This window comes from Pelobates fuscus, chromosome 1 (genome assembly GCF_036172605.1).
Source record: "Pelobates fuscus isolate aPelFus1 chromosome 1, aPelFus1.pri, whole genome shotgun sequence".
NCBI lineage: Eukaryota > Metazoa > Chordata > Amphibia > Anura > Pelobatidae > Pelobates > Pelobates fuscus.
Window position 1 is genome coordinate 308,127,772 of NC_086317.1, and position 19,509 is coordinate 308,147,280.

The following is a 19,509-nucleotide window of genomic DNA, read 5'->3' on the forward strand; positions in this document are numbered from 1 at the left end:
CAGAAGCAGTGCGCACACAATGGTACAATGTTATGAGATAGGATCCTAATACCAAAAAAAATAAATAAACAGCACCCCCCCAATGTTTTGTCAAAAATGCCCTTCTCACCTTTATTCATACCCTGTAGGAAAGCATTGGGAGACTGTTGTGCAAAAATATCACACTGCCCCAATCAGCATCTCCTCATAGAGATGCATTGAATCAGTGCATCTCTACAGGCAGAGCATGGAGACACTGAATGCCAGAGGTGTACACTGGACTAGGAAGCTCCTCTAGTGGTGGTCTGAGTAACTGCCACCAGAAGTGTTACTAGACACCAATGTAAACACTGTAAAGGCCATCTTTACATTAAAAAGCCCGCAGAGACAGGCTATTGAAACCAGAACCACTACATTAAGCTTTAGTGGTTCTGGTGACTAAAGTGTCCCTTTAGGTGTCCATTATCTGTGCTGGCCTTAAGGGTGTGCGTGTTGTGCTGCCTCACAGGGATCCATGGCAACAGGGGGCGCCATGCGGCAGACACAGCTCGCACATGGCCGGGTGTGAATTGGGTTCTAAACAGGAGTCCGGTGGAGATTTTCATTATTCTCCACCTGGGACTATCTAATGAAATATCAGGCCGGCGGGGCTTACCGAGCGGTGGTGGCGGGGCTTACTGAGCAGGGGAGGCAGAGCTAAAATGATAGCAGGGGCAGAGCTTAACAGGCCCAGAAGCTGATGCTGCACAGGAAGGGGAAGCAGAAAAGAGTCCCTGCTGCCCCTACAACTCCATGAGCTGCAACAACTTACCGGACTCCAGGAGCTGCTCTGCCTCCACTCTTCCCTTACAGCCCATAATTGAAAGAGGTAATTATGTGTGACTGTCTGCCTGTGTGACTGTAACTGTGTGTGACTGTCTACCTGTTTGTGTGACTGTAACTGTGTGTGTGACTAACTGCCTTTGTGAATGTCTGCATGTGTGTGTGACTGTCTGCCTTTGTATATGACTGTGCCTGTGTGTGTGACTGTCTGCCTGTTTGTGTGACTGTAACTGTGTGTGTGTGACCTACTTCCTGTGTGACTGTAACTGTGTGTGTGTGACTGTCTGCCTGTGTGTGTGACTGTGCCTGTGACTCTCTGCCTGTGTGTCTGTAACTGTAACTGTGTGTGACTGTCTGCCTTTGTGTGTGACTGTGTGTGTGTGACTTTCTGCCTTTGCATATGACTATGCCTGTGCATGTGACTGTCTGACTGTGTGTAAATCACTGTAACTGTTGGTGACTGCCTGCCTGTGTCTGTGACTGTCTGCCTGTGTGTGACTGTAACGGTGTGTCTGACTATAACTTCTCCCAACCTCTCCGGTGTTCTTCGCACAGGGAGCCTAAAGTCGTAAGGCCGGCCCTGTCTATAATATAATATTTAGGTGCTATTGACTTAAAGTGGCTATCTTAACAACTCAAGAAGGCAAAAGGCTGGATGCTGAGTGTTGTTCTTCTACCATCTTTGATTGTGACTGCTCCATCTGTTTTCCATATTATACCTTGTTCAATAGGAAAATAGTGAACTTCCCATGTAATCTGCTTCTCTTCACATTTCATCCTAAAAAAATCACCCTATGGAGATATTTGCCCCAGACTGCCCATATTCAAAATAAAATTAAAAAATATATATGGGGGGCGGAGCCTGACCACGAGCCGGAGCGGTCGCACCTCAGCACAGCTCCCGACCGCAACCCGCAAAAATCCCGACAAGTGGGGATTAACACCCCCAACTCACCCACTCCTGACCAGGGGCATCATTGGCACTCTCCCCTACCACCTCCCATGCCGTTTGTGTGCCCGGCACGGGTGAACCGCCGGAAACGCAGACCTGCGGCCTACAAGCCGGCTGCAGCCCTCGATTGGGCGGCATTCCTCGACGGCCTCGATCAGCCTGAGGACTCAGCAGGGGACGATCCCCATACGGCACCCCTACACACTTGGGCAGAAATGGGCCGCCGGTCCCAGAAACCCCCACCGGAGACTGCCTCAGGGTCCAGGGATATCAGCACCATGCTGCAACAACACAGGCCGCCAGCCACAATGGCGGGAACAGCGGAGCAGGACACCATGAAGGTACACAGGGGTCCCAGCCCACATGCCCAACCCCCAGAACAGGTACCTACACCAGGGGGAACCACTGATGGGTCTGCCCCAGTCACCCAGCGGGACTTCCAACACCAAATTGGGGAAATCAAAAACCTCTTGGCGACCAGCATAGAAGCCATTAAGTCTGACGTGCAGGCTATAGCTGTCAGGGTTCAGACCACAGAGAACAATGTTACTGACATCAAACAGGGACTAACCACCTTGCAGGACACAGTACTGGCACTCCAGAATCAACAGCAAGCACTCTCCCTCCACTATATCGCCCTCGACGACAGGACAAGGCGAAATCACATAAAAATAAGAGGAGTACCAGACGACGTCTCCTCAGACGAATTACCTCACTACCTGAGACGCCTTGTGGCCGCCATCCTGCCACCTACACAGGCCAAGAAATTTAATACGGATGGGATATACCGCCTGCCACCTTCGGGCAGGACAGCCCCAAACTTGGCCCGAGACGTGATTGTCCGCTGTGCTACCTCCCAAGACAAAAGAATCCTGATGACTGCTCTCCGGGGCAAGACGCCACTCACATTTGAAGGCGCACAGCTTAACATCTACCAAGACCTCACCAGAGCCACGCTACAATGGCGCAGATCGCTGAACCAAGTCACCAGCACCCTCAGAGAAGCGGGGATAGAATACCATTGGAGGTCACCCAGATTCCTGGTGGTCACTAGACACGGAACTGTTCACAAAATCTCCACACTTGAGGAGTTCCCGACATTCTGCCACGCTTTGGGCATACCCGCACCCAACCAAGCCATTGACAAGCGACCTACTCCTGATGCCTGATTCCAATAACAGAGACTTTAACACACATGTTCTACGTTGCACAGTTATAACTACACACAATCTGCTGGCCTTGAGCCACTCCTAGCTCACCCCATTCCCCCCACTGGCAAGAGGGAGCGACCGCTCCAAACCTACGTACCCCCCCCCCCAGGCCCCCCAGGGCCCTGGGTACACATAGAAGAAGGCCATAACTCAAACCCGAGAGGGTTACTACACACATATTATGGTTACTCGCCCATTCTCCCGAGGCAATTCACACACTCACGATAACATACCATTGCAGGCCCAAATTCTCTAGTACATGATTTCGTTTACATGCTATTGTTCATGCCATACTATGTTTTCATGATTATGTTTGATGTACATTTCAAATATTCTTGACCCGCAAGGGTATGAAAAAACAAAATTTCAATAAAAAGAGATTGACAAAAAAAATATATATATATTTTCTCATAATAAATGTAATAAATGCATCATGTGTTGCAACCCTTTTCATTTCTCAGTAAACTTGGTTATCTTACTTCCTAGTTCATATTCTCAAAGATTGTACAGCTTGTGTACCTGTAGTATGTTTATTACAATAAAATAGTCTAACCTTTTTACTGTCTGTTTTTTTAATCTAAACTTTAATGTCTTTCTTTCCTTATTTTCACAGCCACTGTTGATGCTATAGATGAAGCTATTACTAAAAGCAGAAGACTTATCCTTGTTTTAGGGAACACCTCTAGTGGATTGGAGAATGACTTTGAGCAACAAATTGCAATGTACGATGCTCTTATCCGGAATAAAATTAAGGTTATCTTGGTTGAAATTGAAAAGATTTCAGATTACTCAAACATGCCAGAATCTATCAAATACATCAAACAAAAGCAAGGTGTGGTCAGATGGAAAGGAGAATTCACAGAGGCAGAACTTTCCCCAAAAACAAAGTTCTGGAAAAACATTCGATATCGGATGCCTCCAGAACAGCATCGGCTTTCAAAAAACTCAAATGACAGAATGTCTGAAAAGTTGTAGCACTCAATCTGTAAAGAAGAATTCAAACAAAGTGATCAGTTAAAAGAACAGTTTTCTATCAATGGCATACTACATGACACCTGCACTTCTAACGCACTTTGTGCAGAAATTATAAAAAAAACAAAAAAACATTTAAACTAACTGTTTGAAGCTTGGCTCGTCATATATAAATTAAGTGCATTATGTACCATATAGGATAAATACACGAACAAAACACTGTTCCTTTATTGTGTGTTTCACAGTTTGCTACCCATAGTATGGAAAATTCCAAGGAGATCAAGACCGTGCTATGGTGACAACTTGCATTTTTGAAATATTGGGGGGACTATTACATTACAAATGCATGTTGCAAACAATGATGCCCTTTAAATCTAAACCTGGATATAGAGTTATTGGTGGGACAAAAAGCAGACTATCTTCAGTATCCTGCTGGTTTGTGATAACCACAATGTTGATGGGTTGGCACTATCACCCATTTCCCCTTGTCCCTACAAGTAAATGAGTATTTCATAAAGATAGAATCTTTATGAAATACTCATTTTGTTTTAAATATGTTTATTGGTTTCACAACATAAATTTCGGTTGAAAACTTATTCGTATTTAAGCAGGTAAGTGCCTGCGCAGAGGCGTAATTATCAATACATGTGTGGGTACGCGAGCTGTTGCCTGCGCAGAGGCACATTAATGAGACATTGGTTTTACAGCAAGCAGATTCATATTTAGTCATGTGTGTTTTGTAACCCTTGTTATGCTAGCTTCTTGTCTTGTGTTTATATTATCTGGTGTGGTTCGAAGTTATGCTTGTGAAGTCGTCTTGTGTTGGCTAGTTCATGTGGTTGCTTTATGTGAGCCGGTATGTGCTGTTGTTCTGTGTTACCTGGTTTGTGTAATTCTCTGAGTGTGCTGGTTCGTAGAAGTGTTTTGTGTTAGTTGGTTTGTGTATGTGCTTTGTGTTAGTTGGTTTGTGTACGTGCTTTGTGTTAGTTGGTTGTATAGTTGCTTTGTGTTAGCTGTTTGGATAGTTACCGTGTGTTAGCTGGTTTGTGCAGGTGTTTTGAGTTATTTGGTCTGTGTAGTTGCTTTGAGTTGGCTGGTTTGTGTATGTGCTGTATAGTAGCTGGTTTGTGCAGGTGCTATGTGTTAGTTGATTTGTGTGATTGCTGAGGCGTAGTAACATACAATGCAGTAATTAGGCAGCTAAGTAGGCAGTATTAAATCATGAAAAGCTAAGGACGGATGCTTGTTGATCTGCGCTACCCCGCTCAATCTCAACTAGGAGTATGTACCCATAATCGGAATTGCATTCAGCAGCGAATAAAAAAACATAGCGTTAAGGCCTTGCTGCCTGGTCTGATGCTCATTGATCCACCTCGCCCATGTATAACCAAAAAGAGTATAGTAACAGGCACATTATGCTATATGCATTGTCTAGTCTGTTGTAATTCTAAATTGTGGGTATTAAACATGAATAGCTTATGGTAGGAATTAAAAACAAATCGTCATTTTCTTGCTACTAGGTCAGAACACAAACATCCAACTGATTTATGGTAGAGCAAGTAGTTGCCCTCGCAGGAGCATATGCATTAGGGAGGGTATAAGCTGTATGTACTCAACATGTGTATTATTGGACAGCTGTGTAACCGTTGTTGTCTAGCTTAAAATAACACGCATAACTGGTCTCACATTCTCTGGAGGCAAAAAACACATAAAAAAGAAAAATGGAGGAAAAAAGTAACAGGATAAAAGCAAAAGGTAAAAGGAGGGTGAGTCACTTCGCTGGAGGTGGCGTTGTGTCGCCCGGTATATGGGAGCTGTCCGTGTTGGCTTTGTCTGCTGCCCGGGTGGCATTCGTTTAGGCTTCTCTCTGGCAAATCTGTTTTTCAGGCTTAGTATATAGACGGTGGGCAGGTAGTCCACAACCGAGGCCACCCGGCTCCTCCATCGTGGCAAACCCCCCTCAGTTCCCCACAAGGCGTGCTCCTGTCAGCGAGAGGCTCCACTGCGCCGTGGGCACTCGGGGACAATGGCTCTCCAGTGGTCCCCACCCCTGAAAGTCCGCGGATCACCTGCCCCCTGCACCTCCCCAGCTCCTGCAGAACCTCATTTGGGCTCCAGCCCCTTTGCGCCTCGCCCTGCTCCGGTCTCATACTTGGTGCCGGCGTGTGCCACCCCGGCCACCGGTCCGCCGGGGGGCCCGCACAGCCCGGCTCCACAGGGCTCACAGAGCTGGGGGCTATTTCCCCCGGATCCACCACCTAATCCAGGGGTCTGGGCCGGCTCCCCGCCTACCAGTTTGTCGCCCTGCGGGGTCCATCCGCGGGGTCCTTCATCGCGGGGGGGCCATGGCGTCTCAGCGCGGCCTCCTGTGACATGTGTGGTGGCCCGCTTGTCCCTGTGTGGGAAGGGGCCTGTTGCCATGTCTGTCTCCTTCTCCAGCCTCTGGAAGTCTGACTCGTGGGCCGGAATCACCCCCGCCGGCCTGGGGGGGGGGGAGCGGGGCCGGGCCGGCACCCAGTCTCTTCCGCTGTTACCGCTCACCACGCGGTTGTTTGGGCCTCATGAGGCCGTCTTGCTCCGGGTGCGCTGCTGGGTTGGCATATGGCACACCGCCGTGCCCCTGGGTGTTTCCCCTTCAGATGGCCTGTTGTGCCTCGGCTTTTGGTGGGGACTTGAGTCCGTTTATTTAGGGTTTTTGGAGGCATTGAGCTGGAGCTGGCATGGATGGCTGCCGCTCAGCTCGGCGGCCCGGCCCCGCCGAAATACTCATTTTGACCGAGTTGAAATCTTACTAAAATTTGCAACACAGTCATAGGTACTACTTTGTCTCTGTATATATCCTCCAACTGACTTTCTTAGACTCTTAGCAGAGCTAAGCAGGGAATTGGCTTTGTCTACAGAGAATCCCACAGTCTTGTGGGAGCCCCCATAGACCTCAATGCTGTACTCTCACGCGTGCTGTTCTCTCAGAGTGAAGCAATGGAGAGTACAATACTTTATTCAATGCAACTAGTAAAATGATACCAAAAAATATATATATTTAGTTGTCATTAAGTGGAGGCCATAATTACAGAAAGCCTTATACATCCAACCACAGTTTACAGGTTAACTGCTATTTAGAGTCCTGTGTAGCTCTTTCTGGAGTTGGGACAATTGGGTCCTGAGTGAGTGACATGGTGGACATGGTGAAAAGTGTCATCACGCACTCAGTACGCAATTGTCCCCCTCCAGGATGAGTTACAGAGCACTCCAAGTAGCAGTGAAACAGTAAACTATGCTTAGATGTTGAGGGCTTATTGTAATTACAGACTTGCCATATTGGGAGATGGGCTAACAACCTCCAGTTGACAGTTGACAGTATGTTATGTGCGTATGGATGCATTGGCAAGAAGTGCTAAGTTGTGTCAATTATTAGGTGGGAAGCCAAAATGCTATTCATTTATTACTAAGATTTGTGTTGTGTAGTTAGTGGCATTTGAGTTGGGGTAGCAGTAACTTTAGTTTAAAGGAGGTCAGCAGTCAAGGACAAAATTCACACAGCACTGTGTACTTTACTGTCTTGTTAACAGCCCTTATGAACTGTCTTGTAAGCTCAACAATTTTTACAAATTCCGATTTACATATATTACTAATATGTTTCTGACCACAAACATATATGTATAGTAGCTCAACGCACTTTGCAAAGATGCAAGATGCTTATGGTGCTAGTGCTTAGTATGAGTCTCAAATTGTTTCAGATATGCATACAACCCAAGTATGCTACAACTGCCGAAAAGTGGTTTGTTTGTTTTTTTCTTCAATAATGTGAAACACAATACAAGTCTTTCAGTCTGCACTCTGTTCCTTCTTTTCCAGAAAGTGTTCAGTGGCTGCAGCCAAATTAAAGAATGACTGCATCTGTTGAATCTGGGCTGTTGATCACTTTCGTTTACATAAAATGTATACTTTTTTATAAAGTTTTATCATATTTATCAATTGTTCTCATTTTGTATTGTTTTTGTTTTACTGGTGCAGTCTTATGGGCAAAGTAAATGTTGACAAATGCAAGAGATGAATAGGGTCCCAAAGGATCTTCCAATTTAAGAGGCTTAAATAAAGAGAAGAGGAAGAACTATATGTCTGAAAAGAGTAGAGCTTTATCAGTTACTATACCTTTGTCTAATTAATGTAACAAACCTGGCGCAAATATAGTTTTAATGAAGACAGGAGACTCATATTATTCTTAAACTTTCTTTACTAATCAAATAGCAGCAAAAACAGAGAAAAATGTATCACAGTGCTAACAAACTTGACAAACCGCTGAACAACAGGTACAATGAAACCACCAATCACATGCAAGCACAGTCTATATAACAAAACACCAGTCCTCTTTCTTTGCGGCTCTGTGGTTAAGATAAGTGCTATATTGTATTATTATATATATATATACAGTCAGGTCCATAAATATTGGGACATCGACACAATTCTAATATTTTTGGCTCTATACACCAACACAATGGATCTGAAAGGAAATGAACAAGGTGTGCTTTAACTGCAGACTTTCAGCTTTAATGTGAGGGTATTTACATCCACATCAGGTGAACGGTGTAGGAATTACAACAGTTTGTATATGTGCCTCCCACTTTTCAAAGGACCAAAAGTAATGGGACAATTGGCTGCTCAGCTGTTCCATGGCCAGGTGTGTGTTATTCCCTCATTATCCCATTTACAAGGAGCAGATAAAAGGTTCAGAGTTCATTTCAAGTGTGCTATTTGCATTTGGAATCTGTTGCTGTCAACTCTCAATATGAGATCCAAAAAACTGTCACTATCAGTGAAGCAAGCCATCATTAGGCTGAAAAAACAAAACAAACCCATGAGAGAGAGAGCAAAAACATTAGGTGTGGCCAAATCAACTGTTTGGAACATCCTTAAAAGAAAGAATGCACCGGTGAGCTCAACAACACCAAAAGACCGGGAAGACCACGGAAAACAACTGTGGTGGAGGACCGTAGAATTCTTTCCCTGGTTAAGAAACACCCTTCACAACAGTTGGCCAGATCAAGAACACTCTCCAGGAGGTAGGTGTATGTGTGTCAAAGTCAACAATCAAGAGAAGACTTCACCAGAGTGAATACAGAGGGTTCACCACAAGATGTAAACCATTGGTGAGCCTCAAAAACAGGAAGGCCAGATTAGAGTTTGCCAAACAACATCTAAAAAAGCCTTCACAGTTCTGGAACAACATCCTATGGACAGATGAGACCAAGATCAACTTGTACCAGAGTGATGGGAAGAGAAGAGTATGGAGAAGGAAAGGAACTGCTCATGATCCAAAGAATACCACCTCATCAGTGAAGCATGGTGGTGGTAGTGTCATGGCGTGGGCATGTATGGCTGCCAATGGACCTGGTTCTCTTGGTTTTTATTGATGATGTGACTGCTGACAAAAGCAGCAGGATGAATTCTGAAGTGTTTCGGGCAATATTATCTGCTCATATTCAGCCAAATGCTTAAGAACTCATTGGACGGCGCTTCACAGAGCAGATGGACAATAATCTAAAGCATACTGCAAAAGCAACCAAAGAGTTTTTTAAGTTAAAGAAGTGGAATGTTATGCAAAGGCCAAGTCAATCATCTGACCTGAATCCGATTGAGCATGCATTTCACTTGATGAAGACAAAACTGAAGAGAAAATGCCCCAAGAACAAGCAGGAACTGAAGACAGTTGTAGTAGAGGCTTGGCAGAGCATCACCAGGGATGAAACCCAGCGTCTGGTGATGTCTATGCGTTCCAGACTTCAGGCTGTAATTGACTGCAAAGGATTTGCAACCAAGTATTAAAAAGTGAAAGTTTGATTTATGACTGTTAATCTGTCCCATTACTTTTGGTCCCTTAAAAAGTGGGAGGCACATATACAAACTGTTGTAATTCCTACACCGTTCACCTGATTTGGATGTATATACCCTCAAATTAAAGCTGAAAGTCTGCAGTTAAAGCACATCTTGTTAATTTCATTCCAAACCCATTGTGTGTCACGACTACTAGTGTGGTCCAGCACGCAGAAACTATGTAAACATATACATAGACAAGAAAAATAAAATAAAAGGACAGAGCGTAAACCGGACCTTAGAATGGCCGGACTAATATGCTAGAGGCAGAGAATAGTCAAAGGGAAAGCCGAGGTAAAGGAAGCCAGAAAATACACAATACCGTTTACACAAGCCAAGTCAGGAAAACCAGAATTCAGAATAACCAGGGAAAAGCCAAGATCAGGATACCAGGAAATCAGATTCACAAATATAAAGCACTCTCAGGAAACCAGGAACAGGAAACCACGACAGGGCAAGGTACTGGAGTGAGCTAGGGATTTAAATATCCCTCTCAAAGGTCTGATTGGTCGGAGGGCGACCTCTGACCCCAGAACGTGCGTGTCGACATCGTGACGTCACGCGCACGTCCGTATAAACATCGGGGGCGGAGCTGAGTTTAGGCGCGACCACGCGGTCAGCGCCATTTTGGATCCGGGCGCGGCAGTCGGAAGATGCGGAGAAGCGGCTGTCGGCTCGCCGGTGAGCAGGTAAGCTTGTGCCGTCGGCTAGACTGTGCCGGTCGGGCACAGCTTTGCCACGCGGCGAGCCGGCAACCGCAACATATTGACTGTATCTTTTTGGTGTTTTTTACTACTATTTTTAAATCTCTTTTGCTGTATATATTTATTTATATTTCCTTTATTTCTATTTTATATATTATATTACATTGTTTTCGATTTTTTAAAATCAATTTTAATCCTTTCTTTTGTGTAATCTTGGTTTTAATAGTTTTCTGATAATTTTTTTTACCTTCTTTAATTGTCATTTTATCTTTTTTCCACTTATGTCTGTAAGTTTTCATATAGATTTAGCATCCCAACCTTAATCAGAGTTTTCCCCACTCCTTTCTTTAATGTTTCGTTATCTTCATCTGTTATTCTCTGTCAGATGAGACTGAACTCCAATGCTATTTTGATAGAGTCCGAATCTCCCAATTGCAACCTATTACGCATGTGCGGCGGCACTCTTCTGATTAGTAGCATTGGAGAACAAAAAACAGGGCACAAGAGAATACTGAGAACAGGCAGCAGCTGAAATACCCTGCCGTTCGGTGGGTCCCCGCTCAGTTCTCAAGCTGGTTTTAGCTCATCTTGTGCCATTACAGAGAGAACATCTCTGAAACATATCAGACTGGTCCCACCCATACGGGCAGTCCAGATCCGAAATGCCAGCAAGTTCCCTCTGCACGAGAGATACAGCAACCCCAGACGATCGTTTCAGCCTTGTTAGGCATCCTCAGTGAGGCATAGCTGATATCTCTCTAGGCACCGTGAGCAAGGGGTCCACGTCTGGATTACCCTTTAAACTTATGGAGAGCAAAAAACAGGGCGCAAGAGAATACTGAGAACAGGCAGCAGCTGAAATAGCCTGACGTCATATTTCAGCTCCCAGCATCATTACGGGTCGGGCGAGGGAGCTGAGCAGAGAGCCCAGGGGAAAGTACTCCCTCGCCAGCGCCGCCCAACCGACTGCCCAGCAGCCCGCCCGGATTGTCAGTTAGCCGCAAGGCTAACAAGACAATTGCCCTGGGCATTTGGGGGCGGATTTTTTTGCCGCCCCCTGGAAAGTGCCGCCCAAGGAAAATGCCTTGTTTGCCTTGCGGCTAATACGTCCATGAACAAACATACACACAATCTGCACAAACGCAACACCACTAACAATTCACATTCATGCACACAACCCCACATGCAGGCTCTCACATACAATACCCCAAACAGCCCCACACATACACTGACCATCAAACACACTGTGACATTTCCATCCACACACACAATTCCACAAGCAGCCACCATACACAGCCCACATTCATAGGTATCATACACGATACCACAAACTACTCATGCACATACAGGCCCGGACTGGCCATTGGGCCGCGGTGGCCAGGGGCTGAGGCCGGCAGGGGAAGTCCCAGGATCTCCCCTGCCGGTCTATGCAGGGCCGGCATTATCCGAGCCCCGGCCCCGCTGTTTTCAATGAAGGGCCGGTGAGGGAGATCAGGGAGATCAGGAGAGGCCTGCGACTGGGGAGGGAGGGAGAGGACCCGGCGGAGCTCTAACTTGCAGCTCCGCCGGATTCCTCTCGTGAGATCCGACGCGTTGCCATGGCAACGACCGGATCTCGCGAGAGTGAACTCTAGCCCGCAGGCTAGAGTTCACTCACCCACTGGACCACCAGGGATGGTGTCGGAATGCCGGTCCCCCCTCCCACTCACCAGCATGCCGGTCCCCCGTCCCACTCACCAGCGTGCCGGTCCCCCCTCCCACTCACCAGCATGCCGGTCCCCCCTCCCACTCACCAGCGTGCCCGTCCCCCCTCCCAAGCTAAAGGTAAGAAGGGAGGGGAGGACATAATGGCTACTTTACCCCCCAAATACTCAATCCCTTCTATCATTCACACCCATCACACACAGCACTCTCACACCCATCACACACAGCACTCTCACACCCATCACACACAGCACTCTCACACCCATCACACACAGCACTCTCACACCCATCAGACACAGCACTCTCACACCCATCAGACACAGCACTCTCACACCCATCATACAGCACTCTCACACCCATCACAGAGCACTCTCACACCCATCACACACAGCACTCTCACACCCATCATACAGCACTCTCACACCCATCACACACAGCACTCTCACACCCATCACACATAGCACCCTTACACACATCACACACACCACCCTCACACACAGCCCCCACACATCACACACAGTTCCCACACATCACACACAGCACCCCTCAAACACAGCATCCATCACGCACACATACTGCACCCTTCACACATACACACTGCACCAAACACACACACAATACTTCCGAACACATATATATATATATATATATATATATATACATACATACTACAGCAGCCCTCACACACATACTGCACTCCTAAACACTTTACGTTCCAGACACACACTAGATCCCTTACCCAACTCTGGATCATATACACACACTAGATCCCTTTATACACTCTGAATCCATTATCTACACACACTCAGTAGATCTCACACACATTTTGGGTCCTTCAAACACACACTAGACTCTTGTATACACACACACTGCACCACCTACACACACACACACACTACATTCCTAAAATACACACTCTGGATCCCTTATAAACACACTAGATTCATTGTAAACAAACACATACTACACCCCTAAACACACACTCTCTACAACCCCTACAAACACTACATCACCTATATACACACACACACACACTATAGCCTGTATGCACACACTTACTACATCCCCTATACACACATTCTCTACAGCGCCTAGCCACATATGCATTACATTACACCAAAAACACAACACGACTAAAACCGACCTTATTACACAATACCACACCACAATCAGCTCACTCTACACACACGCAATCCCACAAGCAGGCTCCAAACACATGCACAATACTCTTTCCTGGCTGTTTTGTCCCCTGGTATCCATTTATAGAGACACCAGAGACAAATTGCAAGGAAACACAGTGCAAGCATGTTATTAAATTTGCTTGCACTGTGCAGAACAAATACAGGGCTTTTTTTTCTCATGCTAGAGCTCTTTAGCAGACCATGCTGCCCTGGAAGAGCATTGAACCAACATGCTCACTTTGAGAGGGGGCGTGTTTGTCATTGGTGATGACGAAACACACCCTCTCTGCCCCGCCCCCTTCTTAGTGGGCCGCTGTGATAAAAAAATGCCTGGGCCAAATTTTTCTCCCAGTCCGTCCCTGTGCACATATAAAATATAATAGCTCATATACGCACAAATACAACGACAAAAAGCAACTGTAGTATAAATAACAGAAGCGGAATACGGCAACATACACACCTGAATTTGAAAAAAATCGGACCGCTACGGGCCATCACAATCTTATTTTGGCACAGTGCTGCTAAAAGGTTGCCTTCCCCCACACTAGATCATCAACATTTCACTCTATATTTTCCTCAGTAGAAGGAAATTCTTGCCACCATTCAGCAAATTAAGAATATTGTTCACTTTTCCTTCATAAAATTTGACTTTTAAATAGTTTGTTACAGTTAAGACTTGCTTGTTCCTTTTTTTTTTTTATGCCCTCATTTTATTTTTTGTTACTTTTTTCATATATACAGTGAGGAAAATAGGATTTGATCCCCTGCTCTTTTGGAACGTTTGCCCACTGACAAAGAAATGATCAGTCTATAATTTTAATGGTACGTTTATTTTTAACAGTGAGAGACTTTTGATGTGGTGCAGTTGTCCTGTCCCTTTAGCAGAAAAACACTCCCAAAGCCACTGGCGTACATACCGCAGTCGCAGGGGTCGCAGCTGCGACCGGGCCCAGCCCACCAGGGGGCCCAGCTGCCCTGCGGCCAGGTACGTACGCCAGTTTTCCAGCCTCTTCTCCTTGGGGCTTGCAGTGGTGCTGCTGGGCAGCCGGTCACTGCGGGCGCACGAGGGAGCTGTCAGGGTACCTGTGGTCTCTACCTCCGAAAGAGGTAGAGACTTAGCTGTTCCTCCATCCAGATGGTCTGATGGCTCCCTTCCCCGCGGTCTATCCGGTCATGCTAGGCCGGCCGCGAGGGAGTGACTGCCTTTTACAGCATCTAGGCAGGAAGTAGTCATCAGGACACTCCCTCGGAACGACCTGTCAGTCAATTGCTGCAGGACCAATCAGGACGCCTCGGAGGCGTGGTTACTGCTCTGAACAGGGTATTTAACAGAGCTTCTTTCATTAGCTCATTGCCCTGTCGTGGTTCTAGCTTGTTCTAGTCACTCAGTACTTGTGTATTCTATTATCCCTTTTGGTTTTGACCCGGCTTGTTTACCTTACTCTGCTTATCTCTGTTACCCTTGATTCGGCTTGTCTCTCGCTTACCTGTCTTCTGTTACCCTCGACCTCGGCTTGTCTTTGACCATTCTATACTGTACTACTTACGTTAGTCCGGCCATTCTAAGGTCCGGTATACGTATCTGGCTACTGTTTGTACTCTGCGTGTTGGATCCCTGTCCCGATCCTGACATTACGACAGGGCCAATGGATCCTGCAAGTACAAACAGTCAGCTGGCTGCTCCTGATCCTAGGTTTGAAGCCATGGATCACAGAATGGATCAGATGGCGCTTGCGCTACAGGCTCTATTAGCTTGTGCCAATAACCCACCAGAGGAGATACGTAATACCCCTGTTTCTCCTGTCGGTTCAGGTCTAGAGGTAGCCACAGTGGGTGCTTCTTCTCGCATTACCCCCCCAGTACGCTATGGTGGGGCTCCTGAGAAGTGTCGTGGTTTTTTAAACCAAATTAGTATCCACTTTGAATTGCAACCTCGCTCTTATCCTACAGATAGGGCAAAAGTAGGATTTATTATCACCCTACTCATTGAGAAAGCTCTGAGATGGGCCAACCCACTATGGGAGAACGATAACCCATTAGTTTATAACTATAACGCATTTGTAGCTGCTTTTAGAAGAACATTTGACCCTCCAGGTAGAAAGGTTAATGCAGCCAGATTACTGTTGCGCCTGAGACAGGAGAACCAAACACTGGTGGATTATGCACTAGAGTTCAGGTCTCTGGCGGCAGAAATCAAGTGGAATGAGCAGGCGTATATGGATGTATTTTTGAATGGCCTATCTGATGTAATCCTTGATGAGGTTGCTACCAGAGAACTCCCTGAGAATTTAGAGGATTTAATTTCGTTCATCTCTCGTATAGATGAACGTCTAAGAGAGAGACAGAACACTCGAGAGAGGAACCAGAGACCTTCTTTTAGGTTAGCTCCCGCTGTTCCAAGTCCTGACTCCACGATACTTTTGCTTACTGAACCTATGCAGATAGGGTATACCCGCCTCTCTGAGGAGGAAAGACAGCACAGGAGAAGAGAGGGTTTGTGTATGTATTGTGGAGCCAAGGGTCATTTACTCTCGAACTGTTCTAACCGCCCGGGAAACGCTCGCACCTAAGTCTCTCTAGAGGACAGGCCTTGGGTGTTTCTATTTTGTCCTCTACTCCTGATTATAAAGATCACAGGCTTCTGCTACCAGTTTCCTTAACTTGGGGGAGGGAAGTAGTAAGGACTATGGCATTGATAGATTCCGGTGCTGCTGAGAATTTTATCGACCAAGCCTTTGCTAGTAAGAACAATTTCCCATCCCAGCTAAGGGAGACACCTTTGGCCGTTGAGGCCATAGATGGTAGACCACTACTAGACCCTGTTATCTTTCGTGAGACCATACCCATTGATTTAAATGTTGGTATCCTACACGTGGAGAAATTATCTCTTATGCTCATTTAGTCTCCTTCCGTTCCCATAGTTCTGGGGTACCCATGGTTGAAAAAACATAACCCTATTATCGATTGGGAGTTAGGAGAGATACTCTCGTGGGGCCAGGGCTGCCAGGATCGGTGTTTGTGCAAGGTTTCTCCATTAGCTAATATTAACATACCGGAGAGTCCTACTCAGTCCACAGAAAGACAAATACCAGACCTTTACCTAGACTTAAGGGCAGTGTTTGACAAGAGGAATGCCGATTCTTTGCCTCCACACAGGTCATTTGACTGTAAGATTAAGCTTCTACCCGGCACTATGCCTCCGAGGGGCCATGTATATCCTTTGTCTGTTCAGGAAAACTCTGTTCTAGAGGAGTATATTCGGGAGAATTTAGAAAAGGGATTCATCAGGAGGTCTTCTTCTCCGGCCGGGGCTGGGTTCTTTTTCATTAAGAAGAAGGATGGCACGCTGAGACCTTGTATCGATTACCGAGGCTTGAATAAAATAACTGTCAGAAATGCCTATCCTATCCCACTGATTACCGAGTTATTTGATCGTCTTAAGGGCTCCAAAATCTTCACCAAGTTAGATCTCAGAGGGGCTTACAATTTGGTGAGAATCCAGCAAGGTCACGAGTGGATGACGGCATTCAATACCCGGTATGGCCATTACGAATACACTGTTATGCCATTTGGACTATGCAATGCTCCTGCAGTATTTCAAGATTTGATTAACGAGGTACTTAGGGAGTTTCAGCATGATTGTGTTATTGTTTACCTGGACGACATACTAATACACTCTAAGGAGATTGAGACTCACCATAGACAGGTCAGAAAGGTATTACACAAGCTGCTGCAACATGGTCTATATTGCAAATTGGAGAAGTGCAGTTTTGATCAGTCTCAGGTAGACTTTCTTGGATACGTGATTTCTGGGGAGGGTTTTAAAATGGATCCTGTAAAACTCCAATCTATTTTAGACTGGCCTTTGCCCAAAGGACTCAAGGCTATCCAAAGGTTTATTGGTTTTTCCAACTACTATAGGCGCTTCATTAAAGGATACTCCTCTATCATTGCGCCTATTACCAATATGACCAAACAAGGGGCTGATACTAAGTTCTGGTCTAAGGAAGCTCTTGGTGCTTTCAAGACTCTCAAGGAACTTTTTGCCTCGGCTCCCATTCTAGTCCATCCTGATACGACTCTGCCTTTCTTGCTCGAGGTCGATGCCTCTGAGACAGCAGTTGGGGCTGTTCTGTCTCAAAGGTTAGGGGTGGATAAACCGTTACACCCTTGTGGTTTCTTCTCTAAGAAATTTTCTGGGCCTGAGAGCAGATATGACATCGGGGAAAGGGAACTGTTAGCAGTCATTAAAGCCTTAAAGGAGTGGAGACATTTGTTGGAGGGGACCCTACACCCTATTACGATTTTGACGGACCACAAAAACTTGTCCTATATTGGGGAGGCTAAGCGCTTATCCTCTAGATAAGCTCGTTGGTCCTTATTCCTGACTCACTTCAATTATGTACTGACTTACAGACCTGGTTCTAAAAACTCTAAAGCCGATGCATTATCTCGCCAATATGAACCTTCTACTGTACCTGAACCAGTTCTTTCTTCTATAGTTCCGAAATGCAATATCATTGCTAATACGAATCTCAGGATTCATTCTCCATTACTGGCCGAGATCATTAAGTTGCAACATCTAGCACCTAAACAGACTCCTGCGGGCCGTCATTTCGTTCCTCCTGCTCTTCAACTGGAACTTTTACAGTGTTTACATAATAGCAAGATGGCGGGACATCCTGGTATTCGCAAAACTTACGCGTTGATCTCTAAGGACTTCTGGTGGCCTGCTTTACGGAGGGATATTGAGGAGTTCATCGCTGCATGTGAAGTTTGTACTAAAACCAAACAACCCCATACGCTTCCATGTGGATTCCTGCAACCCTTGGAGGTTCCAGAAAAACCATGGTCCTGTTTGGCCATGGACTTTATTGTCGATCTACCTATCTCTAAAAGACAGACTGTTATCCTCACCGTGGTTGACAGGTTTACTAAGATGGCACACTTCATTCCCCTGCCTAAACTCCCGTCTTCTCCCGAATTGGCAGAGATATTCGCTAAGGAGATTTTTCGCCTACATGGGATACCCTCTCAAATTGTATCGGACAGAGGCTCCCAATTTGTTTCCCGCTTTTGGAGGTCCTTCTGCTCTCAACTTGGTATTAAATTAAACTTTTCTTCTGCCTATCATCCTCAGTCTAACGGAGCTGCTGAACGTACCAACCAGAAAATTGAACAATATTTACGATGCTTTGTTTCTGAACACCAGGATGATTGGGTCGGTTTGATTCCTTGGGCGGAGTTTGCACACAACAATCTCGTTTGCGATTCTACTCATTCAAGCCCCTTCTTCATGAATTATGGTTTTCATCCGTCTATCCTTCCTTCGGATTCTCCTTCCCAGGGGGTGCCGTCGGTTGATGTTCATGTTGCCAATTTGAGGAAGTTGTGGGATCAAACTCGACAAATCCTTGTGCACAACTCTATGTTGGTCAAGAAACACGCTGATAAACGTAGAAGGGCGGCTCCGGTCTTTGTTCCAGGTGATAGGGTATGGCTGAGCACGAGGAACATCCGTTTAAAAGTGCCCTCCATGAAGTTCGCTCCTCGTTATATTGGACCCTACAGGGTGCTGACCCGTATCAATCCAGTTGCGTATCGTTTAGCTCTTCCTAATACCTTACGCATCCCGAACTCGTTTCACGTTTCATTGCTGAAACCACTCATATGTAACAGATTTTCCTCCACAATAGCCCCTCCTCGCTCCGTTCAGGTGGAGGGTCAGGAGGAGTATGAGGTTAACTCTATTATTGATTCTCGAATCTCCCGGGGGAGAGTACAATATCTGGTTGATTGGAAGGGATATGGTCCTGAGGAGAGGAGTTGGGTACCTCAGGAGGATGTTCATGCTCCCCGTCTCCGCAGGGCGTATCACTCTCGCTTCCCATCTCGTCCCGGTTCATTCCGCCCGGTGGGCGTATCTGAGAGGGGGGGTACTGTCAGGGTACCTGTGGTCTCTACCTCCGAAAGAGGTAGAGACTTAGCTGTTCCTCCATCCAGACGGTCTGATGGCTCCCTTCCCCACGGTCTATCCGGTCATGCTAGGCCGGCCGCGAGGGAGTGACTGCCTTTTACAGCATCTAGGCAGGAAGTAGTCATCAGGACACTCC

At 46.2% G+C, this 19,509-nt stretch overlaps 1 protein-coding gene across 1 annotated transcript in view; it reads left to right on the forward strand.

Moving 5' to 3' along the window:
• LOC134570688 (interleukin-1 receptor type 1-like) overlaps nucleotides 1–4,476 on the forward strand; it is a 70,414-nt gene extending 65,938 nt beyond the window's left edge. The window contains exon 11 of the mRNA XM_063428664.1: nucleotides 3,578–4,476. Coding sequence (XP_063284734.1) covers nucleotides 3,578–3,939 — 362 coding nt within the window. The 3' untranslated portion in view covers nucleotides 3,940–4,476. The remainder of the gene's footprint in view (nucleotides 1–3,577) is intronic.
• The last annotated feature ends 15,033 nt before the right edge of the window (nucleotides 4,477–19,509 follow it).